The sequence below is a fragment of the Periophthalmus magnuspinnatus genome, chromosome 8, assembly GCF_009829125.3.
Source record: "Periophthalmus magnuspinnatus isolate fPerMag1 chromosome 8, fPerMag1.2.pri, whole genome shotgun sequence".
Classification (NCBI taxonomy): domain Eukaryota; kingdom Metazoa; phylum Chordata; class Actinopteri; order Gobiiformes; family Gobiidae; genus Periophthalmus; species Periophthalmus magnuspinnatus.
This window is the reverse complement of record NC_047133.1, coordinates 22,751,443-22,775,289: the sequence shown is the minus strand read 5'-3', so window position 1 is coordinate 22,775,289 and position 23,847 is coordinate 22,751,443. Positions and strand designations below refer to the sequence as shown.

General features: G+C 40.5%; 3 protein-coding genes across 4 annotated transcripts; 2 read left to right on the top strand and 1 right to left on the bottom strand.

Annotated features, from left to right (window-relative positions):
* Positions 1–115: 115 nt before the first annotated feature.
* On the top strand, positions 116–2,437 carry igfals (insulin-like growth factor binding protein, acid labile subunit). The gene is made up of 2 exons (XM_033971270.2): positions 116–202; positions 299–2,437. Exon 2 carries the CDS (start codon positions 300–302, stop codon positions 2,031–2,033), a length of 1,734 nt encoding a protein of 577 aa, XP_033827161.1. The 5' UTR covers positions 116–202; position 299; the 3' UTR covers positions 2,034–2,437.
* A 1,564-nt stretch (positions 2,438–4,001) lies between these two features.
* Positions 4,002–11,605, top strand: LOC117375358 (dynein axonemal assembly factor 8). The gene is made up of 15 exons (XM_033971658.2): positions 4,002–4,181; positions 4,248–4,365; positions 4,439–4,630; positions 4,710–4,847; positions 4,934–5,125; positions 5,200–5,307; positions 8,959–9,103; positions 9,172–9,433; positions 9,654–9,706; positions 9,790–9,944; positions 10,015–10,102; positions 10,188–10,319; positions 10,405–10,563; positions 11,033–11,317; positions 11,393–11,605. The coding sequence occupies exons 3-15, from the start codon at positions 4,499–4,501 to the stop codon at positions 11,446–11,448; spliced, it is 1,905 nt and encodes a 634-aa protein (XP_033827549.2). The 5' UTR covers positions 4,002–4,181; positions 4,248–4,365; positions 4,439–4,498; the 3' UTR covers positions 11,449–11,605.
* A 1,227-nt stretch (positions 11,606–12,832) lies between these two features.
* unkl (unk like zinc finger) lies at positions 12,833–23,807 on the bottom strand. 2 transcript variants are annotated; one of them, XM_033970765.2, is made up of 16 exons: positions 23,691–23,807; positions 22,838–23,047; positions 21,228–21,404; positions 20,962–21,095; positions 20,733–20,868; positions 20,534–20,651; positions 20,270–20,354; positions 20,030–20,187; positions 19,563–19,751; positions 19,301–19,348; positions 19,036–19,213; positions 18,880–18,969; positions 18,577–18,810; positions 18,298–18,485; positions 17,587–17,844; positions 12,833–17,428 (listed from the first exon to the last, which is right to left on the bottom strand). In XM_033970765.2, exons 1-16 carry the CDS (start codon positions 23,753–23,755, stop codon positions 17,273–17,275), a joined length of 2,424 nt encoding a protein of 807 aa, XP_033826656.1. In that variant the 5' UTR covers positions 23,756–23,807; the 3' UTR covers positions 12,833–17,272. The 2 variants fall into 2 exon arrangements, with proteins under 2 accessions (XP_033826656.1, XP_055079475.1); XM_055223500.1 differs by lacking the exon at positions 19,563–19,751 and having other exon boundaries at positions 23,691–23,795.
* Between the last annotated feature and the right edge of the window lie 40 nt (positions 23,808–23,847).

Below are 23,847 nucleotides of genomic sequence, written 5' to 3'. Positions count from 1 at the left end.
TAATAATCACAATGCCAATAAAGCTATTATATGACGATGGTGGTATAATGAAAATGAAAGGGTTAATTATTGCAGTTTACTGACTTACCAGAACCATTACGGGCTTGTAGAGGGGGCAGGCTTCTGCATACAAACACACGCACAAGGGTCAGGCATCAGTGTTTGAGCCTGTAAACGCTGAATCCAGACCAGCAGTTGCAAGGTAAGGTGGATTTAAAATTAAATGCATACACAGGAAAGCATGGTGAGATTGTGCGTTGTGTATTGACCACATACTTGTTTTTAAATATTTTTCTAGTATGAAAGCCATTGTCCTGCTGGTGTTGTTGGCCCAAGGGATCCTTCTTGTGCAGTCCACTCCAGATAGCTCTGCGGAGAGGGGGACAGAAGAGCCCATCCCATGTTCAAAGTCATGCACCTGTCATTACGATGACTACAGCCTGGAGCTCAATGGCTACTGCAGCTTCAAAAACTTGACCCAGATACCAAATGACATGCCGACATCCACCCATTCACTTTGGCTAGATGGAAACTTATTCACGTCACTCCCCGCTAACTCTTTCAAAGATCTTTCTAACCTGGATTTTCTAAACCTTCAAAGTGGACAGCTGGCCACCATTGACACCCAGGCCTTTCGCGGACTAAGATCTCTCGCTCATGTCCATCTTGAGAGAAATAGACTAAGAACTTTGCCAGGAACAGTTTTCCAAAGTACACCAAATCTTGCCTCACTGAGTCTTCACAATAACCAGCTCACTCGCATTGAGGAAAGGCTTTTTGCTGGACTGTCCAACATGTGGCTCCTGAACCTGGGCTGGAATTCCATAGCAGTGCTCCCGGAGACGGCATTCCAGGACCTCCATGGCCTGCGAGAGCTGATACTGGCTGGGAACAGGCTGGCCTACCTGCAACCTCAGCTTTTCCAAAATCTCATAGAACTAAAAGAGCTAGATCTAACTGGAAATTTTATTAAGGTGATCAAAGCTAACGTGTTTATCAAACTTACCAAACTACAAAAGCTGTATCTGGCTCAGAATCAGATTGTTACTGTGGTACCAAGAGCTTTTATGGGCATGAAGTCTCTGAGATGGCTAGACCTTACAAATAACAAACTAACCGCTTTGCATGATGATACTTTCCTGGGTCTTCATAGTCTACATGTGTTACGTCTGTCCAATAACACAATTAATGCAATACGTCCGAGAACTTTCCGTGACCTGCAGTATTTAGAAGAACTTCGGCTCAGCTACAACAGAATCCGATCTTTGGGAGAAAGAATTTTTGAAGGACTTGGTCATCTTGAAGTGCTCGAACTAGATCACAACCAAGTCCAGGAGGCACACGTGGGTAGTTTTGCAGGGCTGTCCCACGTCGCAGTTATTAACCTTTCAGGGAGTTGTTTCATCACACTTCCAGACCAGGTTTTTAAAGGCTTACCAAAACTTCACAGCCTCCACTTGGATAGAGGTTGCCTTACCAGAATAACTTCTCAAGCTTTCACTGGACTTTCGGGTCTACGCCGGATATTTTTACAACATAACAATATCTCTGTGATAGAACGCAACAGCTTTGCCGACATGGCTGGCTTATCAGGTTTAGATTTGCGTTCAAACAAACTAGAGATCTTAAGTGTCCAGGCATTCTCTGGACTAAAAAGTTTAGAGTATTTGCTTCTGTCCAACAATGAATGCCAACTGTTGGCGCTGAATGATACAAAGCATGTTCTCCCTAAACTCAGATATATTGACCTTAGAAACAATGCCTTGGCTAACTTGTTCCCAGACTTCCCATCGACCATGGAAAAACTTCTTCTCTCTGGAAACCCCTGGAGATGTGACTGCAATGCTCTCCCACTCAGGAAATACAGCCAGGCGAATGTTTTGGTTGTTCCGCGACAACTGGAGACTCATGCAGAGGGTGAAGAGCCAGATACTACCATTACAATATACAACAACATTACATGCACTAGCCCAACTCGACTGGCAGGACAGGATCTACGGGACATAAACAGTGAACATTTTCAGAGCTGCTAGTCTGATAGTTATATTTTTGTGATTTCAAAACTGAAGGAAAAAAAAAAAAACACAGAGAGCACAGAGAGCTTTACACATTTCACGTACAAGTTTAGAATTAGACAGAAACAAAATCAATGAATATGCACTTTTTATGATACGGTAGGCTATGATGATGATGACCTATACACTAATATCATCATTGTTATCATTGTAAGCGCTTCGAGTGCTATAAAAATTGTGAGCATTTACCAATGTTTACAGATCTACAGGTAATTAGCCATTAATGTTGTGCAATATATTCCATTTCTGATCTCTGATGTAATAAGGAATATCTGGTCAAGGTAATTTGTGATTTTATGTTTGCTTTTGGCATTAGTTTGCACTGCTGTTCAAAAATATTGAGCAATAAAAATAACAAGTATAACGCAATGTATAAAATGTCATTATTTTCCCAGAAAAAAAAAAGACAGACAGCATGCTAAGCTAACAAATGATCATAGCAGGCTTAGCTAGGTTATCAAGGCCAGCCATGGATCTATATGGAGCTTGCCAATATGGTAGGGGCTTTTTGGAAATTTAGTAGGACAAAGAAGTGCAGATGAGTTGAAAAGTTTCAAATAAATCTAGTACCTTGTGGACATCGGATCCTGTACTGATGCCTCATATAAACTTTCACATGGTAGAGATAGGTACTTTTCCAACGGGCCCTGAACGACACACGCGGAGCAGGTAAAGTTTCCGTTGCCATGGTACCCGCAGTTTCCCTTACAGCACGTAACAGTTAATCACAGCCATAGCAAACAGCTCCAAGTTAGAGTTTGGTTTAACTTTAGCCCATCATTTCTTCCCTGTGCCTAAAAATAATGGACGGGAGCCTATGGAGGTCGATTGTGGAAAAAGTACAACCGTATATACCCTCCATTGACTCAAATTCATCGGTATGTACCAATGTTTTTTAGCAACATGGCTAACGTTAGCTTAAACTTTGAGCTTTATGTGAAAGAGACAAAAATTAAATAAAGATTAACAGATGATTATTTACCGTGCAGTCTGAGGACGAAGGTAGTATTGAAATATTTCAAAGACCAGCTGGGCTCTCTCTACAACTTCCTAATGATGGAGACGCGATTTCCCCTGGCAACAGCAGCATTTTTGCAGAGGTAGAGGTATTTCACTGACATTGAATAACTTGTTTTATTTATTTAAAACTTTTATTTTTTCACTGACATTCTGATGTGAAATGAAGGAGCCACTTGATGTAAGTGAACCAGAAAACATTACAGAGTTAAGCAAACAGAGTCCTGACACTGCTTTGAACTCAAATGAAAGAAGTCACAATAATCCCATTGTCCTCTCCTTTGCTGTAAGTACATTCTACCATTTTCCACCTAACATTACATGAATCACATAAGAAAGTACAATGATACATTGATTATCACAGAAACTTGAAAATTTGGATTTAAATGTTTTCCAAAACATCAAAAAAGATGAAGTAATCAAGCCACGACATGCCACAGTTGAAATAGGAGATGGATATGCAGGCAAGTACCACTGTGTTCTACATTACATGAAAGTGCTCAGAGCAAATTATTTGATCTGTATTCTGTGCAGATAAGGACAAGGAAGATTACTATAAAAATATTTTGGAAAAAATAGCATCTTTCTGTGAGAAGCAGTCAATAAAGTCCCCCCAGAATCCAAACTATGTGAAGTTAGTAAAAATGTATCTTTTATATATTTTTTATAATATTTTTTTTTTTATTACTTGCAATATTTTTATCTGCAATACAGGAAGGACTACATGGGGATACCAAGGGAAAATATGGTGGAAGAGATCAAGGAATGTCCAACCGTTTACATTGATTTGAGATGCACCAGTCAGACATCTACAAAACCAATAAGGTCCCCCTCTCGGTGCTCTGTTCACGAAGAAGCAGTGCCAGCTAACAGCCCCAGACAGGTCCATATGGGAACACAAATGAAAAATGTTCTGAATGAGAAAAGTGAAATCATATGTGTTAAGCCACTGGAATTTGTGGAGACTACAAACAAAGACGATTGTGAAACCCAACCAGAGGCTACAGTCCATTCATGTGTGGATTTTGAACACACTAAACCTAAAACAGAAAGTCAGAAAAACAACAAAGAACTATCTAAGAAACAAAGGTAAGGGGTTCTGGTTTAAAAAGTAAAAATAAAACATGAGAAAACTAATTATGCATTATTTATCAGAGATCATTACCATAAGCAATGTCAACATACTGTAAAAGAACTGGAGAAATGTCAGCCAACAAAGTCTGTTGGACAGAAGCAACCAGCTGCTGAAAATACTCATCTTCTTTATGATATAGTGAGTGTGATGTACAGAAGAAAACAAATTACAATTGATCAAATAGTGACAGATGAGCTGACTTTTTTTTCAGAACGCTTCCCATCTTGAACCAGTTCGAACATTACCAACAGATATAGGGAATGATGGACACATGCTGTTGATCATCAATCTCTCAAGTCCTGGAATGGTTACTGAGCGAGGACGCAGGAAAAGAATAAGAATCGATTCAGCATTAACCAAACCACACCTTTATAACACCTTACTGACTTGGTTTCTTTCTTTAGTTAGTATTAAATATTTTTTTCTATTAGCAAGAACTTTTAATTGGTTTCTCATCTATGTTTTTGTTATGTTCTTTTTAGGTGGGCCCTCATCCATCAAATGCTATTGAAGCTAATGCTAATGTACCATTCTGGGTTGTTGGATTGCAGCAGCTTTGGACAGAGAGAGGACTTTCTTTATATGTCTTAATTGTGGCCAAACAAACCTATACTCAAAAGGTAATAGTAAAAATAGTGTGATGATTAATATAATGTCAGTTGTAGATATTTTCCATTTTGAAAATTACTCTTGTGTTTATTACTAGAAAAAGGACACAGATATTCCTACTCCATTCTACAAACACATTAATAGATTTCTGTCTGAGACTTCACTCACCACTATAGCTCACTGGATTCCTCAGCTGAATTTCATCATGGGAGACGACATCTACAACACACCGATTTGTCTCCCATCATGCAATTTAAGCTCTTTTATCACTACAACCTTGAACAAAAAAGTGAGTTATATTATATTTAAACTTTCTGGATTTGTGGATTATTTTATAACTGTGTTGTTGGTTTGCTGTTGTAGGTAATAGGCAGAATATTTGAGCTCAGTCCAGGGTTTTACTGGCAGACATTGGAAACCTCAGGCTATGAATGCAACGGAAGAGAGACCATACAAGAACTGCATACAGAGGTAAGAGTCGACTACTCAGCGATTATTTTTCTGAATTATTCAAATAGTCAAACGATACTTTCTATTTCAAATTGAATTAGTTAAAGCCAAAATATGTTAAATTGAGGCTTTTTGATATAAAAAAAAAAACTACTACTAAATAGTACTGTGTGTTTATGGTCCATCCATCCATCCATCCATCCATTTTCTTCCGCTTATCCGGGGCCGGGTCGCGGGGGCAGCAGTCTAAGCAGGGACTCCCAGACTTCCCTCACCCCGGACACGTCCTCCAGCTCCTCCGGTGGGACCCCAAGGCGTTCCCAGGCCAGCCGAGAGACATAGTCCCTCCAGCGTGTCCTGGGTCTTCCCCGGGGCCTCCTCCCGGTGGGACATGCCCAGAACACCTCCCTATCCCATCCTGAGCAGATGCCCGAGCCACCTCAGCTGGTTCCTCTCAACGTGTAGGAGCAGCGGCTCTACTCCGAGCTCCTCCCGTGTGACCGAGCTCCTCACCCTATCCCTAAGGGTGCGCCCGGCCACTCTGCGGAGGAAGCCCATTTCAGCCGCTTGTATCCGCGATCTTGTCCTTTCGGTCATTACCCAAAGCTCATGACCATAGGTGAGGGTAGGAACGTAGATTGACCGGTAAATCGAGAGCTTCGCCTTCTGGCTCAGCTCCTTCTTTACCACAACGGACCGATACAGCGACCGCATCACTGCAGACGCTGCACCGATCCGCCTGTCAATCTCACGCTCCATCCTTCCCTCACTCGTGAACAAGACCCCGAGATACTTGAACTCCTCCACTTGGGGCAGAGACTCACCACCCACCCGGAGAGAGCAAACCACCTTTTTCCGGTCGAGAACCATGGCCTCGGATTTGGAGGAGCTGATTCTCATCCCAGCCGCTTCACACTCGGCTGCAAACCGCCCCAGTGCCTGCTGCAGGTCCTGGCTTGAAGAAGCCATCAGGACAACATCATCTGCAAACAGCAGAGATGAAATCCTGTGGTTCCCAAACCAGGCCCCCTCCGGCCCCTGGCTGCGCCTAGAAATTCTGTCCATAAATATAATGAACAGAACCGGTGACAAAGGGCAGCCCTGGCGGAGTCCAACATGCACTGGGAACAGGTCTGACTTACTGCCGGCAATGCGAACACAGCTCCTGCTCCGGTCATACAGGGACCGGACAGCCCTTAGCAAAGAGCCCCGGACCCCATACTCCCAGAGCACCCCCCAAAGGACACCACGAGGGACACGGTCGAATGCCTTCTCCAGATCCACAAAACACATGTGGACTGGTTGGGCATACTCCCATGAGCCCTCGAGGACCCGATGGAGAGTATAGAGCTGGTCCAGTGTTCCACGACCAGGACGAAAACCACACTGCTCCTCCTGAATCCGAGGTTCGACTATCGGTCGGATTCTCCTCTCCAGTACCCTGGAATAGACCTTACCGGGAAGGCTGAGGAGTGTGATTCCCCTGTAATTGGAACACACCCTCCGGTCCCCTTTCTTATACAGAGGGACCACCACCCCGGTCTGCCATTCCACAGGTACTGTCCCCGACCGCCACGCGATGTTGCAGAGACGTGTCAGCCAAGACAGTCCCACAACATCCAGAGACTTGAGGTACTCAGGACGGATCTCATCCACCCCCGGAGCCTTGCCACCGAGGAGCTTGCCAACCACCTCAGTGACTTCAGCCAGGGTGATGGACGAGTCCGCCTCTGGGTCCCCAGTTTCTGCTTCCTCCTCGGAAGACGTGACAGTGGGATTGAGGAGATCCTCAAAGTATTCCTTCCACCGCCCGACAACATCCCCAGTCGAGGTCAGCAGCTCTCCACCCGCACTGTAAACAGTGTTGGTGAAGCACTGCTTTCCCCTCCTGAGGCGTCGGACGGTTTGCCAGAATCTCTTTGAGGCCGTCCGATAGTCCTCCTCCATGGCCTCCCCGAACTCCTCCCAACCCCGAGTTTTTGCCTCTGCGACTGCCCGAGCCGCGGCACGTTTGGCCTGCCGGTACTCATCAGCTGCCTCAGGAGTCCCACGAGCCAACAAGGCTCGATAGGACTCCTTCTTCAGCTTGACGGCATCCCTTACTTCCGGTGTCCACCACCGGGTTCGGGGATTGCCGCCGCGACAAGCACCACAGACCTTACGACCACAGCTACGAGCAGCCGCATCAACAATAGAGGTGGAGAACATGGCCCACTCGGAGTCCATGTCTCCAACCTCCCCCGGGATCAGGGAGAAGCTCTCCCGGAGGTGGGAGTTGAAGACCCCCCTGACGGAGGGCTCCGCCAGACGTTCCCAGCAGACCCTCACAATACGCTTGGGCCTGCCAGGTCTGTCCGGCTTCCTCCTCCGCCAGCGGATCCAACTCACCACCAGGTGGTGATCAGTTGACAGCTCAGCCCCTCTCTTCACCTGAGTGTCCAAGACACGCGGTCGGAGGTCAGATGACACGACAACAAAGTCGATCATCGACCTCCGACCTAGAGTGTCCTGGTGCCACGTGCACCGATGGACACCCTTGTGCTCGAACATGGTGTTTGTTATGGACAAGCTGTGGCTAGCACAGAAGTCCAATAACAAAACACCGCTCGGGTTCAGATCGGGGAGGCCGTTCCTCCCAATCACGCCCCTCCAAGTGTCACTGTCGTTACCCACATGGGCGTTGAAGTCCCCCAGGAGAACAACGGAGTCCCCGGTTGGTGCACTGTCTAGTACCCCTCCCAGGGACTCCAAGAAGGCCGGGTACTCTGCACTGCTGTTTGGCCCGTAGGCCGACACAACAGTGAGAGACCTGTCCCCGACCCGAAGGCGCAGGGACGCGACCCTCTCGTTCACCGGAGTGAACCCCAACACGCAGCGGCTGAGCTGTGGGGCAATGAGCAAGCCCACACCAGCTCGCCGCCGCTCCCCGCGGGCAACGCCAGAGAAATGGAGAGTCCAACCCCTCTCAAGAAGATGGGTTCCAGAGCCCAAGCTGTGTGTGGAGGTGAGGCCGACTATATCTAGCCGGTAACGCTCAACCTCCCGCACAAGCTCAGGCTCCTTCCCCCCCAGCGAGGTGACATTCCATGTCCCCAGAGCTAGTCTCCATGTCCGGAGATCCGGTCGTCGAGGTCCCCGCCTTCGACTGCTACCCGGATCTCTCCGCACCCGCCCCTCATGGCTCCTCCCGCAGGTGGTGGGTCCACGGGAGGACGGCCCCACGTCGTTTCTTCGGGCTGGGCCCGACCGGGCCCCGTGGGGAAAGGCCCGGCCACCAGGCGCTCGCTGCCGAGCACCCACCCCAGGCCTGGCTCCAGGGTGGGGCCCCGGTAACGCCAGTCCGGGCGACGTAAACGGCCTCGTTGGATTTCTCTTCATGATGGGCTTCTGAACCGCTCTTAGTCAGACCCGTCTCCCAGGACCTGTTTGCCATGGGTGACCCTACCAGGGGCATGAAGCCCCCGACAACATAGCTCCCAGGATCATTCGGGTGCTCAAATGATCCTGTTTATGGTCCAGATATTGAAATAGTCAATAATTACTTTGGTAGCTGATGCGTCACAATCATGCTAGTTCATTTGCATCCATCATTGCAGCCCCTATTGTACATCGTATTGTGTTTTTGTAATTATTTCAATATTTTTTTAAATGTTATTTCTCAATATACTGTAGATATCCATTGCTTTGGGACATAAAGACTTTTATCAACGCCCACTGGCCACACACTATACCCTACAGGCCATCCTCGAGTCAGGTTTAGATGTCTGTGGTTTAAGACTCCTTTATCCTTCATCTGAACCTCTGCCTGATCATTTTGGTAAGAAAATATTTCTACAACTTTATTATGCTTTGAAAATACTAAACAATGTACTTGAAATCTTTCAGGTTGCAAGAGCTTTCTTCAAAAAGGTGGTGGCACTCAATGTGTCCTAGCCATGGGAGTCCGTGGCCCCTATGCCCATTCAAAATTACAAGGCATAAATAGAACAGTGCAGCACATGTTTGGGCAGAAGGCAGCTGTTGTTGAAGATAGTGAAGGAGATTCTTTGCTGTTGTATGCTCCTCACCAACAAGTTCAAGTCCACAAAGAGCTGTGTCTGTGGTTTTCTGGAAGACTGGAAAAGTACCAGGAGGAATCTCTAAAAAGGTCTGTTGTCAGATAATAATACATTGTTACAGCTGAAACAATTCATACATTGGTTACATAAGGGATTTTATCATGTATCCATCTTGCACTGTTTTTTTCTAATTTTAGAAATATTCCTATGAGGTACTGGTCCAAAATTCTGAATCAGTGCTGACGATGTAGTTTGTTGGTTTCAGAACCAGTGTATATGAACATAGCTTTAAATCATTTCTTTTCTTAGCGAAGTTCAGTCAGTCCAGGACAATGCATCTTTCCTGTGTGCTACAACTAAAGGTATTCTACTCCCAGTCCTCTTGTTTACAGCATGTTTCGTATTTTTTTGGACAGTTTTCTGACCTTCTCTTCTCACTGTACAGCTGACATACTTCTTGTGGTGTCACCCCTCATTCCATCATGTTGCTACGGCCAAGTGCTGTCCACATGTGAACACAGAGGATTTATTCTCAGAGGGTTACAGATAATGGAAATTGATAATGATAGAAGTTCACTACTAGGACTCACCAGTCAGCAAGTAAGAGTTAATTAATTATTATGTACAATTAATCCACAGCAATATGTGCATAAATGTTTGTGTTTTGTAGGCTCAAATCTTCTGCACATCCCAGAAATGTCTGGTGTTGATACTTAAGAAAGAGAACGCCCTACCTCACAGGATTTCTCTTCCTGCAGGTATGTAATTTTTTATTTTTGGCCGGTGAATTGTATGTAATCTAATTAGTGCTTCTACTAGTGTGGTTTCTTTTCTTTTTGTCAGCTCTTATGAAAGAATTCAAGACACACAACCTTCTGACCTTCCTGCGATCCAGGGGTGATGCTGTTCAAACTGCTGAGCCAAGTTTGTGTTTCCATACAGCCCCCTACAGCAACAACATGTTTAATATTTTTGGTAAGAAGTATAATCCTAATGTCATTTTAGCTCAAGTTCATTGTCAATTCCATATTTACATTTGCATTTACAATATGCTTAATAGTGCAGTTGGCTTGGGCAGTTCCAGATCCTTCCACTGTGGTCCTGTCCAATCAAAAGTGTCCTCTGGACTTGGAGGAGGATGAGGTGGTAGTTTTGAGTTTGTGTGGACAGGACATGAGCCAAGGTTTGGGCCTCCTACACAGAGCCCTCACACAACATGGTAGGTAAAAGGCAGCTGTCGATCACTGGTGGCCTTTTTGTTGGGATCTTACTGCTCGACCAATGATGTTTATGTCAACAGTGTGATTTGAACCACTAACCTTCAAATCAGTGGACAAACACTACTAAACCGAGCTACTACCATAGTAATAAATTGTTAATCACTGTGGCAGTGGTCCAGATTTTTTATACATATAAGCAACAGTAGCTGTCCATTTTGACACAAGGATTGTTTAAAAAATAAAAAAAAAGATCCACGAGGAATCAAAATTGATATTGTGCCTTTTCCCTGTATTGAAACTGAGTTTGAAATGTTTGTATTGTGACAACTTGTATCTTAAAACAGATATTCTAGTTACAGGTGCGGCTCTGATAACTGTTCCTTACCTGGCATTGATAATGATGTAGTATCTAATGAATGTTTATATCAGCAGATTTAAAACATTTATTATACTACATTTGTTGTGCAGGGTTTGAGCTGCTCAGTCTGAAATGGCTGCATGCGTTGAGTCGCCTTCAGGCCCTGGAAGTGAGCCCTTATGAGGTTGGAGAGAAGTGCAGCCGCAGCGCTCTGGTCAGTCTGATGTCTGGCCCTGCTTTACTGTGCGCTCTGAGGCGGAACAATGCTCTGTCTGCTCTGAGGAAACTTCTGCTGAGAGAGTCCAGTGGAGACTTGGGTATTTTGATGTCACCCACACCTCAAGTGACAGCCAGACAATGTGCACTTTTCTTCTTTGAGCATGAACTTATTTCTTGTAAGCATCGATTCATATTGTACATTTCCCAGCATTTTGCTAACAATGACATTTAAGTGAGTGTATATATTTTAGGTGCAGTGAAAAAAGGGACTGGAACGCACGGAGGATATTCTAACCCACAACACTGAACAGTCAATTACCATCTACCCATAATTTCATTTGCAAAAATTGCTTGAAATTTCTACTCTGCGTGTGAAATACTATGTAAATCTATGTAGGCAAAGCCTGAGGTTCAATTTGTTTAATTTATATTTTCATTAATAAATCAATAGCTGTTTAATTCCCAGAATGTGATGCATGTATTTTTATTCACATTTAATTTAATAAATAAAAGAATAAATGTCAGCATGTATTTATTTCCAATTATGCCATTTCTGGTCCTCCATAGCAGCAGTAAACTGATTTAAATCTGGCAGACTGACACTCTATATTAAGAACGTCTCCTGTGGCTTCAAACAGACTGTGTGACATGTTGTGCAGTTTAGAAAATAACTTTTTTTTTCTTTTTTTTTTTTTTTTTTTACATAATATTGTGTTTCTGTGTGTCAAGTATCCAATATGCAGAATGGCCAGTGAAAAGCAGACATGGATTTTAAAATGCATTCATCTTGATCATTTTCCCAAGTGTTTTTAGATGGTATTGTTATGCAAGTGTATCATTTCTGAAAGCTCTATAAATTATTAATTAATTTGGTGAGTCTTTGCCATTATAAGATGTTGAAATGTGACCTTTGTAAATGTACACTAAGTGGTCAGTTGTGCTTATTTACTGGTTTCAGAGTTCCTGACTCTGTGCACTCTGGCAGACAACCCTATGAGCTGCTACGGTTACATCTCTGAGCCAAGTGACTTTAACAGTACATGTATTCAATTCAATTCAATTCAATTCATTTATTTTTGTAACGCCCAAAATCACAACAACAGTTGTCTCGAAGGGCGTTCATGTTTTGGTTGATGGGGGAAACCGGAGTACCCGGAGGAAACCCATCCAGACACGGGGAGAAACATGAAAAACTCCACACAGAAAGGCCTGGTGACCCGGGGATCGAACCAACCTTCTTGCTGTGAGACATGAGTGATGGCACTCAGTCACCGTGCCGTACTGTATGTACTGGAGGACATGTCGGACACATGCTGCCATCTAGTGGAACGAAGGATTACAGCGATAACCAGTAAATCTTCTACATGACCCTTTCTCTTCAAGCAGAAGCTCGTTAGCTCTGAAACAATGTGCTCAGGAACAGTTTAAATATTTCTTTAGGTCTCTCGTGGTTGTAAGAAACATTGTATGTCCATGTTAATCCTTGATCTCATGATATTAATTCACCTTGGGATAGTAGAGCATAATAAGATTTATAATGAGGAGACGAGGTTCCCTGCAGTGACACCACTGCCTGTGTTTCACTCACCTATAACGTAGTTTATATAATACATGTAACAATTTTCAAAATTGTTGTTTCCTCTATCAACAGACATTTATAAAATAATAAAATATGCTCAGACAAAAACACATTTCAGATGAAAACTTATTTTAATTGTCAATATGATAGAATTCTGTAAACCATTGCATAACTGTAGTGTAACAAATATCAAGTGTTAACAAACTAGTAATACACTACAGAGAATATGCCATACACAACCCTTGATGTAGAAAAGCAATATCTAATATCCTAAAACTTGCACCTATTTTGTGTTCACAACACAAAACATCGCATTATACCAACAGTTATTTCTACAATAATCAAAGTATTTCCAACATATCCATAGTTTGTTACAAATAAACATTGTCTTTACCCACTTGCATTAAATTTATTGAAATGCTAATTTGTTACACATTACATATTCTGCATCATCATTGCTGTATATTCATGAAAAATACTTTTTTTTTTTCTAAACTGACAAATAGAAACGTGAAAACTTTATTTCTAATAAATTTTTATTTAATAGCAGTTCACAACTAAATGCTACATCATAATGAATTTACTGCGCTCTGTAATATTCCAGTGACCTATTATTTAAATATCTAATTTAGAACAATACATTCAATGTTTTAGGGCTTCAACGCAAAAAAAAATCCTAAACAATATGGAACATTTGTTTCCATTTTAAAAGTATTCTGTCTGACAACACCTGCAATATTTTCACTTAATTTGAACAGCTTCATACATTATACTCATAAACATGTACAAGATTGCATAAATGTTTTAGGCTCCATTTTATAATATTAAAAACAAAAAGACAACATAACAACTAACTAACTAACAATAATGCAAAATAGAATCAGCTATTCTGCTGCAGATCATAACGATACATCAATTACAGTTCATTTACAAAATTCCCACCATTTGGTGCTTTTCTTAAGGACAATTGTTTTTGTCTCCTAATTGAAATCAAACTCTGTAAGTTATGTATTGCTGTTTTTATGGCATGGCAAATACAGACTGCGCCAGATATTTCTTCACCAGTTTTTCCTTAAAAAAAAATCTAAATTAGGCCTTATCTTAAGTGGTCATAATGCAAAGGGGGCATTGTCACATTTTTAGAATCACACATTTTAAGGCACTGAGTCTTTTATTCTGATTTTTTTTTTTCTAACTGACTCCAACTATAATAGTATTTAATCAATATAAAAGCAAAATTTCAAACAAGGCACAATCTAAGAGTTATGGGTAATTGGTCCTTTGAAAAGATCTATGAAAAGTTTTTTTTGCACCGTTTTCCACATTCGTAATAGTCCATTTTTATCTTTTATTTTGTCTGTATCTGCCATTGATGCTCATCACAATCATATGCCCCGTTTCACTTTACAATATAGAGAACCAATTTGGACCACAGCTTGAGGACATGGAAACGCAGTCAGATAAAAGAGCACCTTACAGTCACTGTAGGCCAATTAAAACAGCAGAAAATGCTATACATCAGAAACAAATGAGAATAGGTTCTGTAAAGCCAACCAACAAATTAACTTCAATATGGTACAGTATTGAAGTTTATATGGCCACTCTAGATAAATAAATGTCATTCATATTTCTTCACTATAGACAGTTAACCACTCTAACCGCATAAGGTCAGCATGTCTGTGTGCTCAAATCTGCCACTTACACCACTGTATTTAAACCTAACTGAAATGAAATGTACAATACACTTTTGTGGCAATCTGACACATGCTTTTGATGAACTCAAACTATAAGGATAGAAATTTTAACTAGTCTCAATTAAGGTACTAGGTGATTTACTCCAAATTAGATTTGCCACAAATAAAATTCATGAAATGCAATGCAAAGAAAGGAATATTACAGGTCTTTGGTAAAACTGCAAGTCCAATAACATAAGCCAGTGGCATAACTCTTACTTTTAAAGGCTGTCTCCTGGCACATTGCATTTGACAGTAAGATCCAATCAAAACATTCCTAGACTTATACAAACAGAGCTGCCCTTGACCTCTCCCCTCTGACCTGCGGTCAAAATCTTCAGATTACAGAGCTACTTGAACACCACTTTGGTTTGTTTTGAGAAATTCACAAAAGACATCATTAATTTAGTTGGCTTCACGGGCAAAAACGTTGACCAAAAGACCCTGCGAACAGCTTTACAGGGAAACAACGCAACAAATACACACTAACTTTGAATTACTCGAAAAGGGTTCATCTAGAGCAGAACAGGTCTATGACATCATTCTAAGCCATTGTACTCAAACAGACGCATTACACAGAATAACAATCATATTTTTCATAGTTTGTGGAATCTGAGCTGTGGATGCACAACATTCAAACATCTAAATGTATTACAAGAACTACAATAATACCTTTTTTCCAGAAGCAGCAAAGCTTGCTGAAAATGTAAGCCGTAACTACTCTAAAAATAACTCCATACAAATATTCTGGCAGTGTGACACAGTGCGATTATTTTTAACTTTTTTTTTCTTTTTATAACACATAGCTGGTTATTATATCGCATAACATGCAATACCAGAAGTGCTTAGCCTGCTTAATGATGTATTGTAATCAGTAATATGCGAAAATACCATAGCCTTTACATATGTCCTCTGAGTTGTGTACTTGTCATTTGAGTGAATGTAAACAATACATCTTCCTATAGTTATAAGAAGCAAAAGGTATACCTGGAGATAAATGTTCTATTGAATTTAAAGCAAGAATAAACACAGTAGAAGGTCATTTCAATTAGACTATGCACAAGGTCTATGTAAAATGTTACAAGTTAACACACAATTCTTCATTCAATGCTGAAATATGTTACAATTACAGCTGTCAACTGTTTAAAAACCATTTATAGATGTTGCTATACTCTATTTGCATACTCCCGAAATTGAATTGTAAAAACTAACTTGACTGAAGCTGCACCAAAAGAGCACCACGACCTAGGAATGGATTTGGGGCGAAGGTGGGGGCTCTTGAAAAGGGTCAAAGTCAGGACACAGGCACTGGCAAATGTCTGTTTACAATGATCTTTAACTCGGACACTGGATGCAATTGCCCAAATTACCGTTTTGTTTTTTTTTTCTCTATAAACATGTTATTTGCAGAGACCTGTGCACAAGCTTCAACTATTTGTGTTTGCTTCACCATGTACATTTATTTCATTTAGAACTAAGGCAAGGCACTTTTGAAATATGTTCTATTCAAGGTCAGGAGGCTATTATAGTTATATATAAAAAACTTGCCATATTCGGCAGCTAATACATGCTCTCTAATAGATAGGCTATAGAAATCTTTACACAACTAAACTAAATGATTGAATAACAGCCTTAACATGTAAAATGTGCCTTACTGATATTACAGCTGCTGGTTATGCCTAATATGCATTGTAAATTTGCACTTATTTGATTGAAAATTTAAAAATCTATGAAAAAGCATTATAAACTATGTAGTACGTTCTATGAAATCTTAATATGTAGAACCATGCCATGATTTACTAATAGAAAACATAAAAACAAAAAAAAATCTAATTACTTTCACAGTACACACAAAAGCTTCAGACAATAGCTTATAGAAAAAAGTATAAATCTACAAAAGACACAAAAGAATACCTAAAAAGCAGCTTAAAGCAAATATCTAAACCCTTAACATAGTCCCACATTAACAAAGTGCTTTAATAAGAAAACAAGGTTCTTCAGAGAGTTGGTCAATATTATGATGGCTGACTGAATGGCTTTTTAAAATGAGTGTGTTTGAAAAGTCTACACAAATTTAAGAGGAAACCCCACATTAACTAACATGTAATGTCTCATTAACCATCATTAAATAACTGCCTTGACATGTTCATTTACATTACATTCAAATAAATATAACTACTTGTTTCATGGAAAATTGTATATAGTTCTTGTATTTCTTTTGCCCATTTTATGTCTACCAGTGTGCTGGTAAAGGTTTTTCAAATTTTCCATGGGACAAAATGTGAATAAAAAAAAACAAAAAAAACAGTATGAGAATGTATTTTATAAATTACTAATAATATGACAGTCCATTTCAAAATAATCAAACGTTTTGCACATTTATCTCAACTACAAAATACAATCAAAGTGAAATCAGAAGTGCATTTGGATAAGATTATGCTGAGTGCCATTATTTGTACAATTTATACAACAATGAAAAGGCAATAGAATAGAACAAGTACTTTAAATTCTGTACATAAATCATAATAACTGTAATGAGTGCATAACCATTTATTAGTTTAGTGTCAAATGTAATATTGCATTTTGTAAGGAAATTTGTTCTATGGCTTTTTATGTAAAAGATTAAATTGGGTGAAGTACACATAAAACAGGCAAAAGTTAAATGTCTTTGAAAACACCATCAGTCAAACATCATTTAATATCAAATAAAATTATTAATTGTAGAAAACTGACATTGTTATACTGTATATAAAGTGTAAATATACATTAGTAGTTTTCAAAGAGCTAGGTTTTTAAATAGTACCTCGATTAATTGTATATCACCATTTTAATATTTTTGTTCTACAGTAGGGGCATTCGGCTTTACTAGACGCACAGTTCTCACATAGTACATAATGTTGGCAAGGCTGCAGAACAACGCAACGATCATGCTTTTGGCAAACTATACATTTCTTTGACTGAAGCTGATATATTACCTGTTGGAGAGAAGAAGAACGAGTATCAGCTGCAATCTTGAAAATGACAGTTCATGCAGTTGTTGCTTTCTATTGAGCATGCTTCACCAAAAGACAGTGATCCGAGGAGTATTCGGATGCTACAAGTGCAATGCTGTGTGTGATCGCGCCTTTCTTACCCCGTCTATTAGGTCTAGGTCATTGCGCAGTTGACTCTTGAGGGAGTGGAGCTTAGACAAAGGGAGTTGCTCGAGCTCTCCGTAGCTGCGCAGGAGAGGCGTTCCCGGCGTGCGGCAGAGTACGTCAAAGTCCCCTTGGAGCTCCTTCAGCTTGCGTTCGGTTTCCTCCCACTTCTGCTCTGCTAGCTGCCGCTCCGCCTCAGCTGTTTTTGCTTGTTCCTTTGCTTCATGAGCATCTTTTTGACAGGCTTCGCAGGCCTAAACGTCCAATAGTGATCAGAACAGTGGAGACAAAGTAAGAACAAGTAGTCCTGTCACAATAATAATTATAACAATTTATTGTTTAATACATGAGAAATGGAAAAATCATTTTGGAGGGCAGTTTTTATCTTGGATACATTTTCTTTATACTCGTGCAAATTTTTTTGTTATTTTTCTGTACTAAGATACACTTGATCTGAAGGAGGTTGAACTAACTTCTAGTTTGTGAGTAAAAATGAGTGATAGGTTAGTGTTTCATTCTGGTATTTATATATAGCAGTTCATGTTTATACGCTACATTTTAGTTTAGGGTTATTGTGTAAGTGGCACAAGTAGTTTCATTATTATAGTTTACAGTATTTTTTTTCCTCAGCAAGATATAGCAATAGATCACACTTCAAAATATGTTATTGTGACAGGCCTAAGGACAAGGCATTGTGGGTTTCTGACCTGTTTGACCTGGTGCCATGTTTCTTCCCATTGTTTGATCTTCCTCTTGGCTTCCTCCAACTCTCTGAAGAGGCGGTTCACATCTGCACTGCCTGCTGCTGAGGTCAGGCTGCTGTACACAGGGGATGGACTAGGGGAGAAATTGCCGCTTGCGAAATCCCAAATGCTGCTTGAGCCGCCATTCAACCCTAAGATGTTAAACACACACATATTTACCCTAGTGCAAGGATTCGTTAAGTAACCATGGAAATTAACAACCTGAAGCACATCTGAACTTACCCAAATTCTGAGTAGAAGAAGTTGGAGTTCCTAGAAGACCATGCTCTTGCTTGGCCAACATGGCTGCAGGCTGATTTTGTTGATTAATTGCCGCAGACAGGAGAGACTGGGACAGGGAATGGGAGAGGGAACTCAGAGGGGAAGTGGACAGTGAGGATGAAGAGTTAAATGAGGACGAACGCCCGAGAGAACCAGGAATGTTAACAGGAGCAGATCCACTGAGCATGCGACGACCTGCAGGGACAAGTATACGTACATTAATTCAAGTTTTTTTTTAATGATCCAAAAATAAAAAACACTTACCTCCCAACCCCAAATTATGGTCCTGTTCTTCTAGCTCCTTATCAAGAGACGCAACATTGATGTCACTAAAGTTGAGGTCTAGGGCAGATCCTAAGGACAATACAACTGTTAGTACTAGTGGTAATTAGCGGAGATGAGCCCGTAACCTCTACATACCTATAACAGACTCCACTGTGTTGCTCCCTGGGTAGAATGGTGTGGCTTTTGCATTCATGGTGGATAAGGTGGTGGGTGAAGAACTATCTGAGCCAATACTGGAGGCTAAGCTAGATGTGATACTGGAGGTAAAGCTGGATGCCAAAGCGTTTACAGCTGAGAATACAGTATTTTGTGTCTAAAAACAAAAAAGGTCACATTATATTCTTAAACAAAAGTAATTATTGTATTGTGATTTATTCACATTTAGTGATGGAAGACATACCCTTTCTTGGTCCATCAGTTTTGACTCTCCTTGACCCTTGTTCTTAATCTAAAAACAAACAAACAAAAGTGTTATTTATTATTACTATTTTCTACTTGTAGTATCAAAGAAATTTGAAAAAAAGATAAACTGACAAGATAAACATAAATATGATGTGACAAAAAACATAAAACAAGCTACTTAGATAAATGGTAAAATACTGTGTATAGACTGTGGCAGGTGTTAACCTAAGAGTTTTGAAAGCTACTGAGAGTCCGTGTACCTGATCCTCACGTTCAAAGCCTGGTGCTTTGGGATAGTTAGACGTCAGAGATGAGACACTGGATGTGGTGGACTCTGAGCATAAACTATTGTTAGTTAAAGATTTGGGCCGGCTGATGGAGCCGACCGGGGATAACAAACTGTCGCTTTCTGAGCTGGTAGTTAAAGTTGAGCTATTTGAACATGAAACCTGAGGGGGAGAAGTGAACACAATGAGTAAAATAAACAAAAAAGAAAAACAAAACAATGTTTTCACCAAAACAAATAAGGATAATAGTTGATGTGTTGTGTACTTATTACTTATTCTATTAATTAAAGTAATAATGTGACCTACTAATACAGTATTACAAGTATTAATTTGTTTAAATTTGGTTGTAGATACATGAAAAAATACAAAAATAAAAAATACACATGAATAAATGCAATGATGAATGATTTCGTTGACGGGTGGCGGGAGGGGAAACATACACTTCCTACACCGTTGCTACTGGGGGTGCTGGAGTTGCCCCCACTGGTCCAGTCGCTGGTGGGACATTCTGAATACTGCTGAGAGCCCAGCTGCGACTGAGAGCTTGACTGTATCGCTGTTAGCAAAGAACTCATGGTCTCTTCTGTAGAGGGGATTCCTGGTAGAACATATCATTAATCTGCATGTAGCCCAAATCATAAAAAAAACAAGCAATATTATGTTTTTACTAAGAGCCTTACTTTCTACATGTGCAAATGCACAAAATGGTCCTCTGGGACAGTATCCAGTTTGCCTCATATCATTGCATTTTGTAGATTTGTAGATCTATTGTATGAAGAAAATACATAATAATATAGTGATATTCAAAAATATCCATATCCATATCCAAGTATCCACACAACACACAGCTTATTTAATTCATTCATCTTAAAAAAATAAAATAAAAAATTATATATATATATATATATATATATATATAAATAAAAGCAAGAAAAGTGACTAACCTCTGGGTGAAACTGCTGCTCTGTGCGAGAGTGACAATACTGACAGCTGTCTCCACTATCACACTTGGAAGGCTCACCCCACTCATCTCCATGTTTCACATTTGGACACGGAGTTGACCTGCACTCACAGACAGATCCCGGTCACACCCTGCATGTATTGTTTACACAATCTTTCATTTAATTAAAACATTTTCCAAACCTGTATTTGAACTTTCGAGGATTTCGTCTTCGATCTCTACTGTTGTGGTAATGGGGACAGGCATAGCCCTGTCTGCATAGTCTAGGGGGCTTAGTACACTGGTCTGTTTTATAATTGGCTAAAACAAAATTGGTATCTGAAAAGGCACAAAAAAGGTTGGTCCTAGCTGTTCCCTTTTGGAAATGTTAGCTATTGCACAATAATCTTTATACTGTATACAAAAGCACACCTTGCCAGCGTGGGTCTTCTGTTAAGGTCTTCTCAATCATAGCTTGACTTGCTAAAACACCAGGCTGCAGGTCGGGGATGCCTTCACCTGATCCCAGCTGTCCATTCTGAAGAGCTTCTTGTGCTTGTATCTCTCTGTAAATACAAGTGTCATTAGCTCCTACTGATATAGCTAGTCCGTTCCCATAGATTTAGCATAATTTGGCAAATTTTATTAAAGTTTTTGGAGCTTAGAACAGTTAGATGTAGATGTATATATCACCTGACCTGATATCATAGACAGGAGGCCGGAGGTCGTGTGGCCCATGAGCGAATGCACAGTGGAGCCCATTCTTCACACAGTGCCCCCGAGCATCTGTCTCGTGGATACAAGTGCCTGTCTTGTAATAGCGGAGATGGTACTTGCGCTCGGTGTCACCAGTCGTCCGGTGTAGATAGGGACAGCTGCAGAGGACAGAAATGTTTTAAAAGTTACAAATGACTTCAAATTAAAAAAAATGAAATGTTTTAGAATAAAGGTCAAACATTGAATCATTACAATGACAATTATTTTGCCAACTACCTGACCAAGCTCTTTCATTATTCAATCATTAAATTGCAAAAGGGATATGAATTTGTTTTTTTGTTACATCTTACCCAATTGAAGCTAAAGTGATGCTGTTTGAGGATATCTTGACAGAGTATACAGACAAAATATGTTTACACATTCCCTCAAGCCATGTTTTAGAGTGAGTATGGTCCAAATAATATTTGTTTAATTACTCTATTAGTTGCCAATTACTCTAAAAATAAATGTGTTAATGTTAATGGATAAATAAATTTTAGAAATTTCAGAAGATTTCTGACTTTTCAGAAAAATATACTGACTTAGGCTGATTGGTTAACAAAGTCAGGTCACCATAATAACAAATTTTCGTCGTAAAGATGTGGCATTGTTCAATAAGGCATAGTGCTAATTCACAGCCTGCAAATTAAAATATTAAACAAGACTGATTTGTGCACTGCATCTTAGAAAATATCTGGTTTATGACACACAGCACCTCCCCTTATATTTTCTTCTAGAGCTGCAACAGTTTCTATAGCAACACATAAGGTCTTACAAAAATAACTACCATTAGCAACGAGCTATTGTGAGGTCTGCAGTCAATTACTTGAGACTGAGTTTCTTCAGCACTTTCATTTAAGCAGTGAGCTCAGCTTTATCTTGCCAAATAGTGTTAGCACATTAAAAAGCATTACTGAAGTGACATTACGCAACCTATTTGAGTACATCAATTTTAAAAAATGGTGAAAATAACCAACCATACAAAATTAAATACAAATATCTGCTTGCAAAATATGGCATGTGTTTGTTTTATGCATAGTTTTAATGTCACAATAAATTTGTCACAGTTGTCACACTATTATTGGTTAAAAAAATAATTAAAATCTAGCGCAATGGCTTCGGTTATTGTAAATATTTAATTCCCTATTGTATACTATTTTTAACTGGAAAAAGGTTCTAGTTTTCATTTTCATATTAAAACTAATTTTCATAATATTGATATAATGGTTTTAACAGACACATTTGTTTTATCAATACAACACTATGAGCTGATATGTAATGTCACATAAGAAGCAATATATACTCAAATCCTCATCTCCAATTGATAGCTTTTACAAAGGTTTTCCAGGTACCACAATCTGATTAGCTGTAACACAAAACACAACTCCAAAATACAAACAAACCCAGAGCTGATGAAGCAGATTGTCACAACGTGTCCCCTTAGTAGACAGACATTAACCACAAAATGTAAACATGACTACTACTTCCACGCGCTGAAGTGATTGTACAGACCAAAGGCCCAGTGATGAGGAGGCAAAGCAGGGGCACTTACTCGTCTCCATCGGGGCAGATTCCTGTGGTCTCGTCGTATTTAGTGCAGTAGACGTCAGGGCTGTAGTTAAATGTCCCGTCTCTACGTCTGATGGGTCGCCGTCTTCGCTGGTTGAGAAAATGCCAATGAAAGCACGTAAAGGGTCTGTGCTGCGTACACTTGTGCTGGAGGAACAAGGGGCACTGCTCTGTCCGAAACTCCTTCAAATATCTACAAAAGCGGCGAAAAACATGAATTAATGAATAAAATGTGCTGATTTTACTTGATAGAAGCTTATTCGTAGGTTTGGTTAAATAGTTAAGTGCAGAGTGTCGTGTCTTCTGCTAGTCTCAATCAACTAAATATTTTAGGTCACCAACGTTAGGTCGTGATTCACAGATGAGAGTACGCAAAGAATCTGGCGTAGCGTGTCTGAAAATGCCTACGCGTACGTCAGTAAATGTACGTAACAAGAGGGAACTCAAAATAAGGCCGAGCTATTTACAAGCGGTCTGTGTTAGCGAGTTCCTGGCTAATCATTTAGCAGCCCAAGTTGTCGATCTAAAATGAAAAAGATATTTCAAAACACGGCAAGAAGTGTCATAAAATAGTCTTAATCCATTCGGATAACGTCCAGTGAGATATAAGAGGGAAATAAGGGAGCTGTGCTTCTTAGATTTGAAGAAATGTCGGAGCGTGGAGTCGCTGTTTGCTATGCAGCGTTAGGTAGTCACAAAGCCAGGAAAAGCACCATGTTTCAACGCACACACAAGAGCTGAGGAATGTAAGTAATACAATTGCACAATAACGCACATGCAAAAATGCAAATAATGTGCTACGCCCGAGTAAGGTTACGTGTAGCTGCTTTACTCACGTATAGTGGGTAGGTTTCTCGGTTTGAGGAGACGCATTGGCCGCCGTTTTCGAAACCGACGGCATTTTCAGTCAAAACAATGAAATGCGCATGCGCTCAGATCTGTTGCTCCTGTGCACTCACGCACGCACCACAGCACAGTTGCAGGGGGCGCTCC

Bases quoted from the DNA above. Each gene is read 5' to 3' on its own strand.
- igfals (XM_033971270.2), top strand. From the start codon at position 300: ATGAAAGCCATTGTCCTGCTGGTGTTGTTGGCCCAAGGGATCCTTCTT.
- LOC117375358 (XM_033971658.2), top strand. From the start codon at position 4,499: ATGCTGTTGATCATCAATCTCTCAAGTCCTGGAATGGTTACTGAGCGA. The intron at 4,848-4,933 runs GTAATAGTAAAA...GTTTATTACTAG, and splicing joins AACAAACCTATACTCAAAAG to AAAAAGGACACAGATATTCC. The intron at 9,707-9,789 runs GTATTCTACTCC...CTCACTGTACAG, and splicing joins CCTGTGTGCTACAACTAAAG to CTGACATACTTCTTGTGGTG.
- unkl (XM_033970765.2), bottom strand. From the start codon at position 23,755: ATGCCGTCGGTTTCGAAAACGGCGGCCAATGCGTCTCCTCAAACCGAG. The intron at 18,811-18,879 runs GTAAGTGTTTTT...TTGTCCCTGCAG, and splicing joins CCATAATTTGGGGTTGGGAG to GTCGTCGCATGCTCAGTGGA. The intron at 17,845-18,297 runs GTCAGAAACCCA...TTGGACGTTTAG, and splicing joins CATGGCACCAGGTCAAACAG to GCCTGCGAAGCCTGTCAAAA.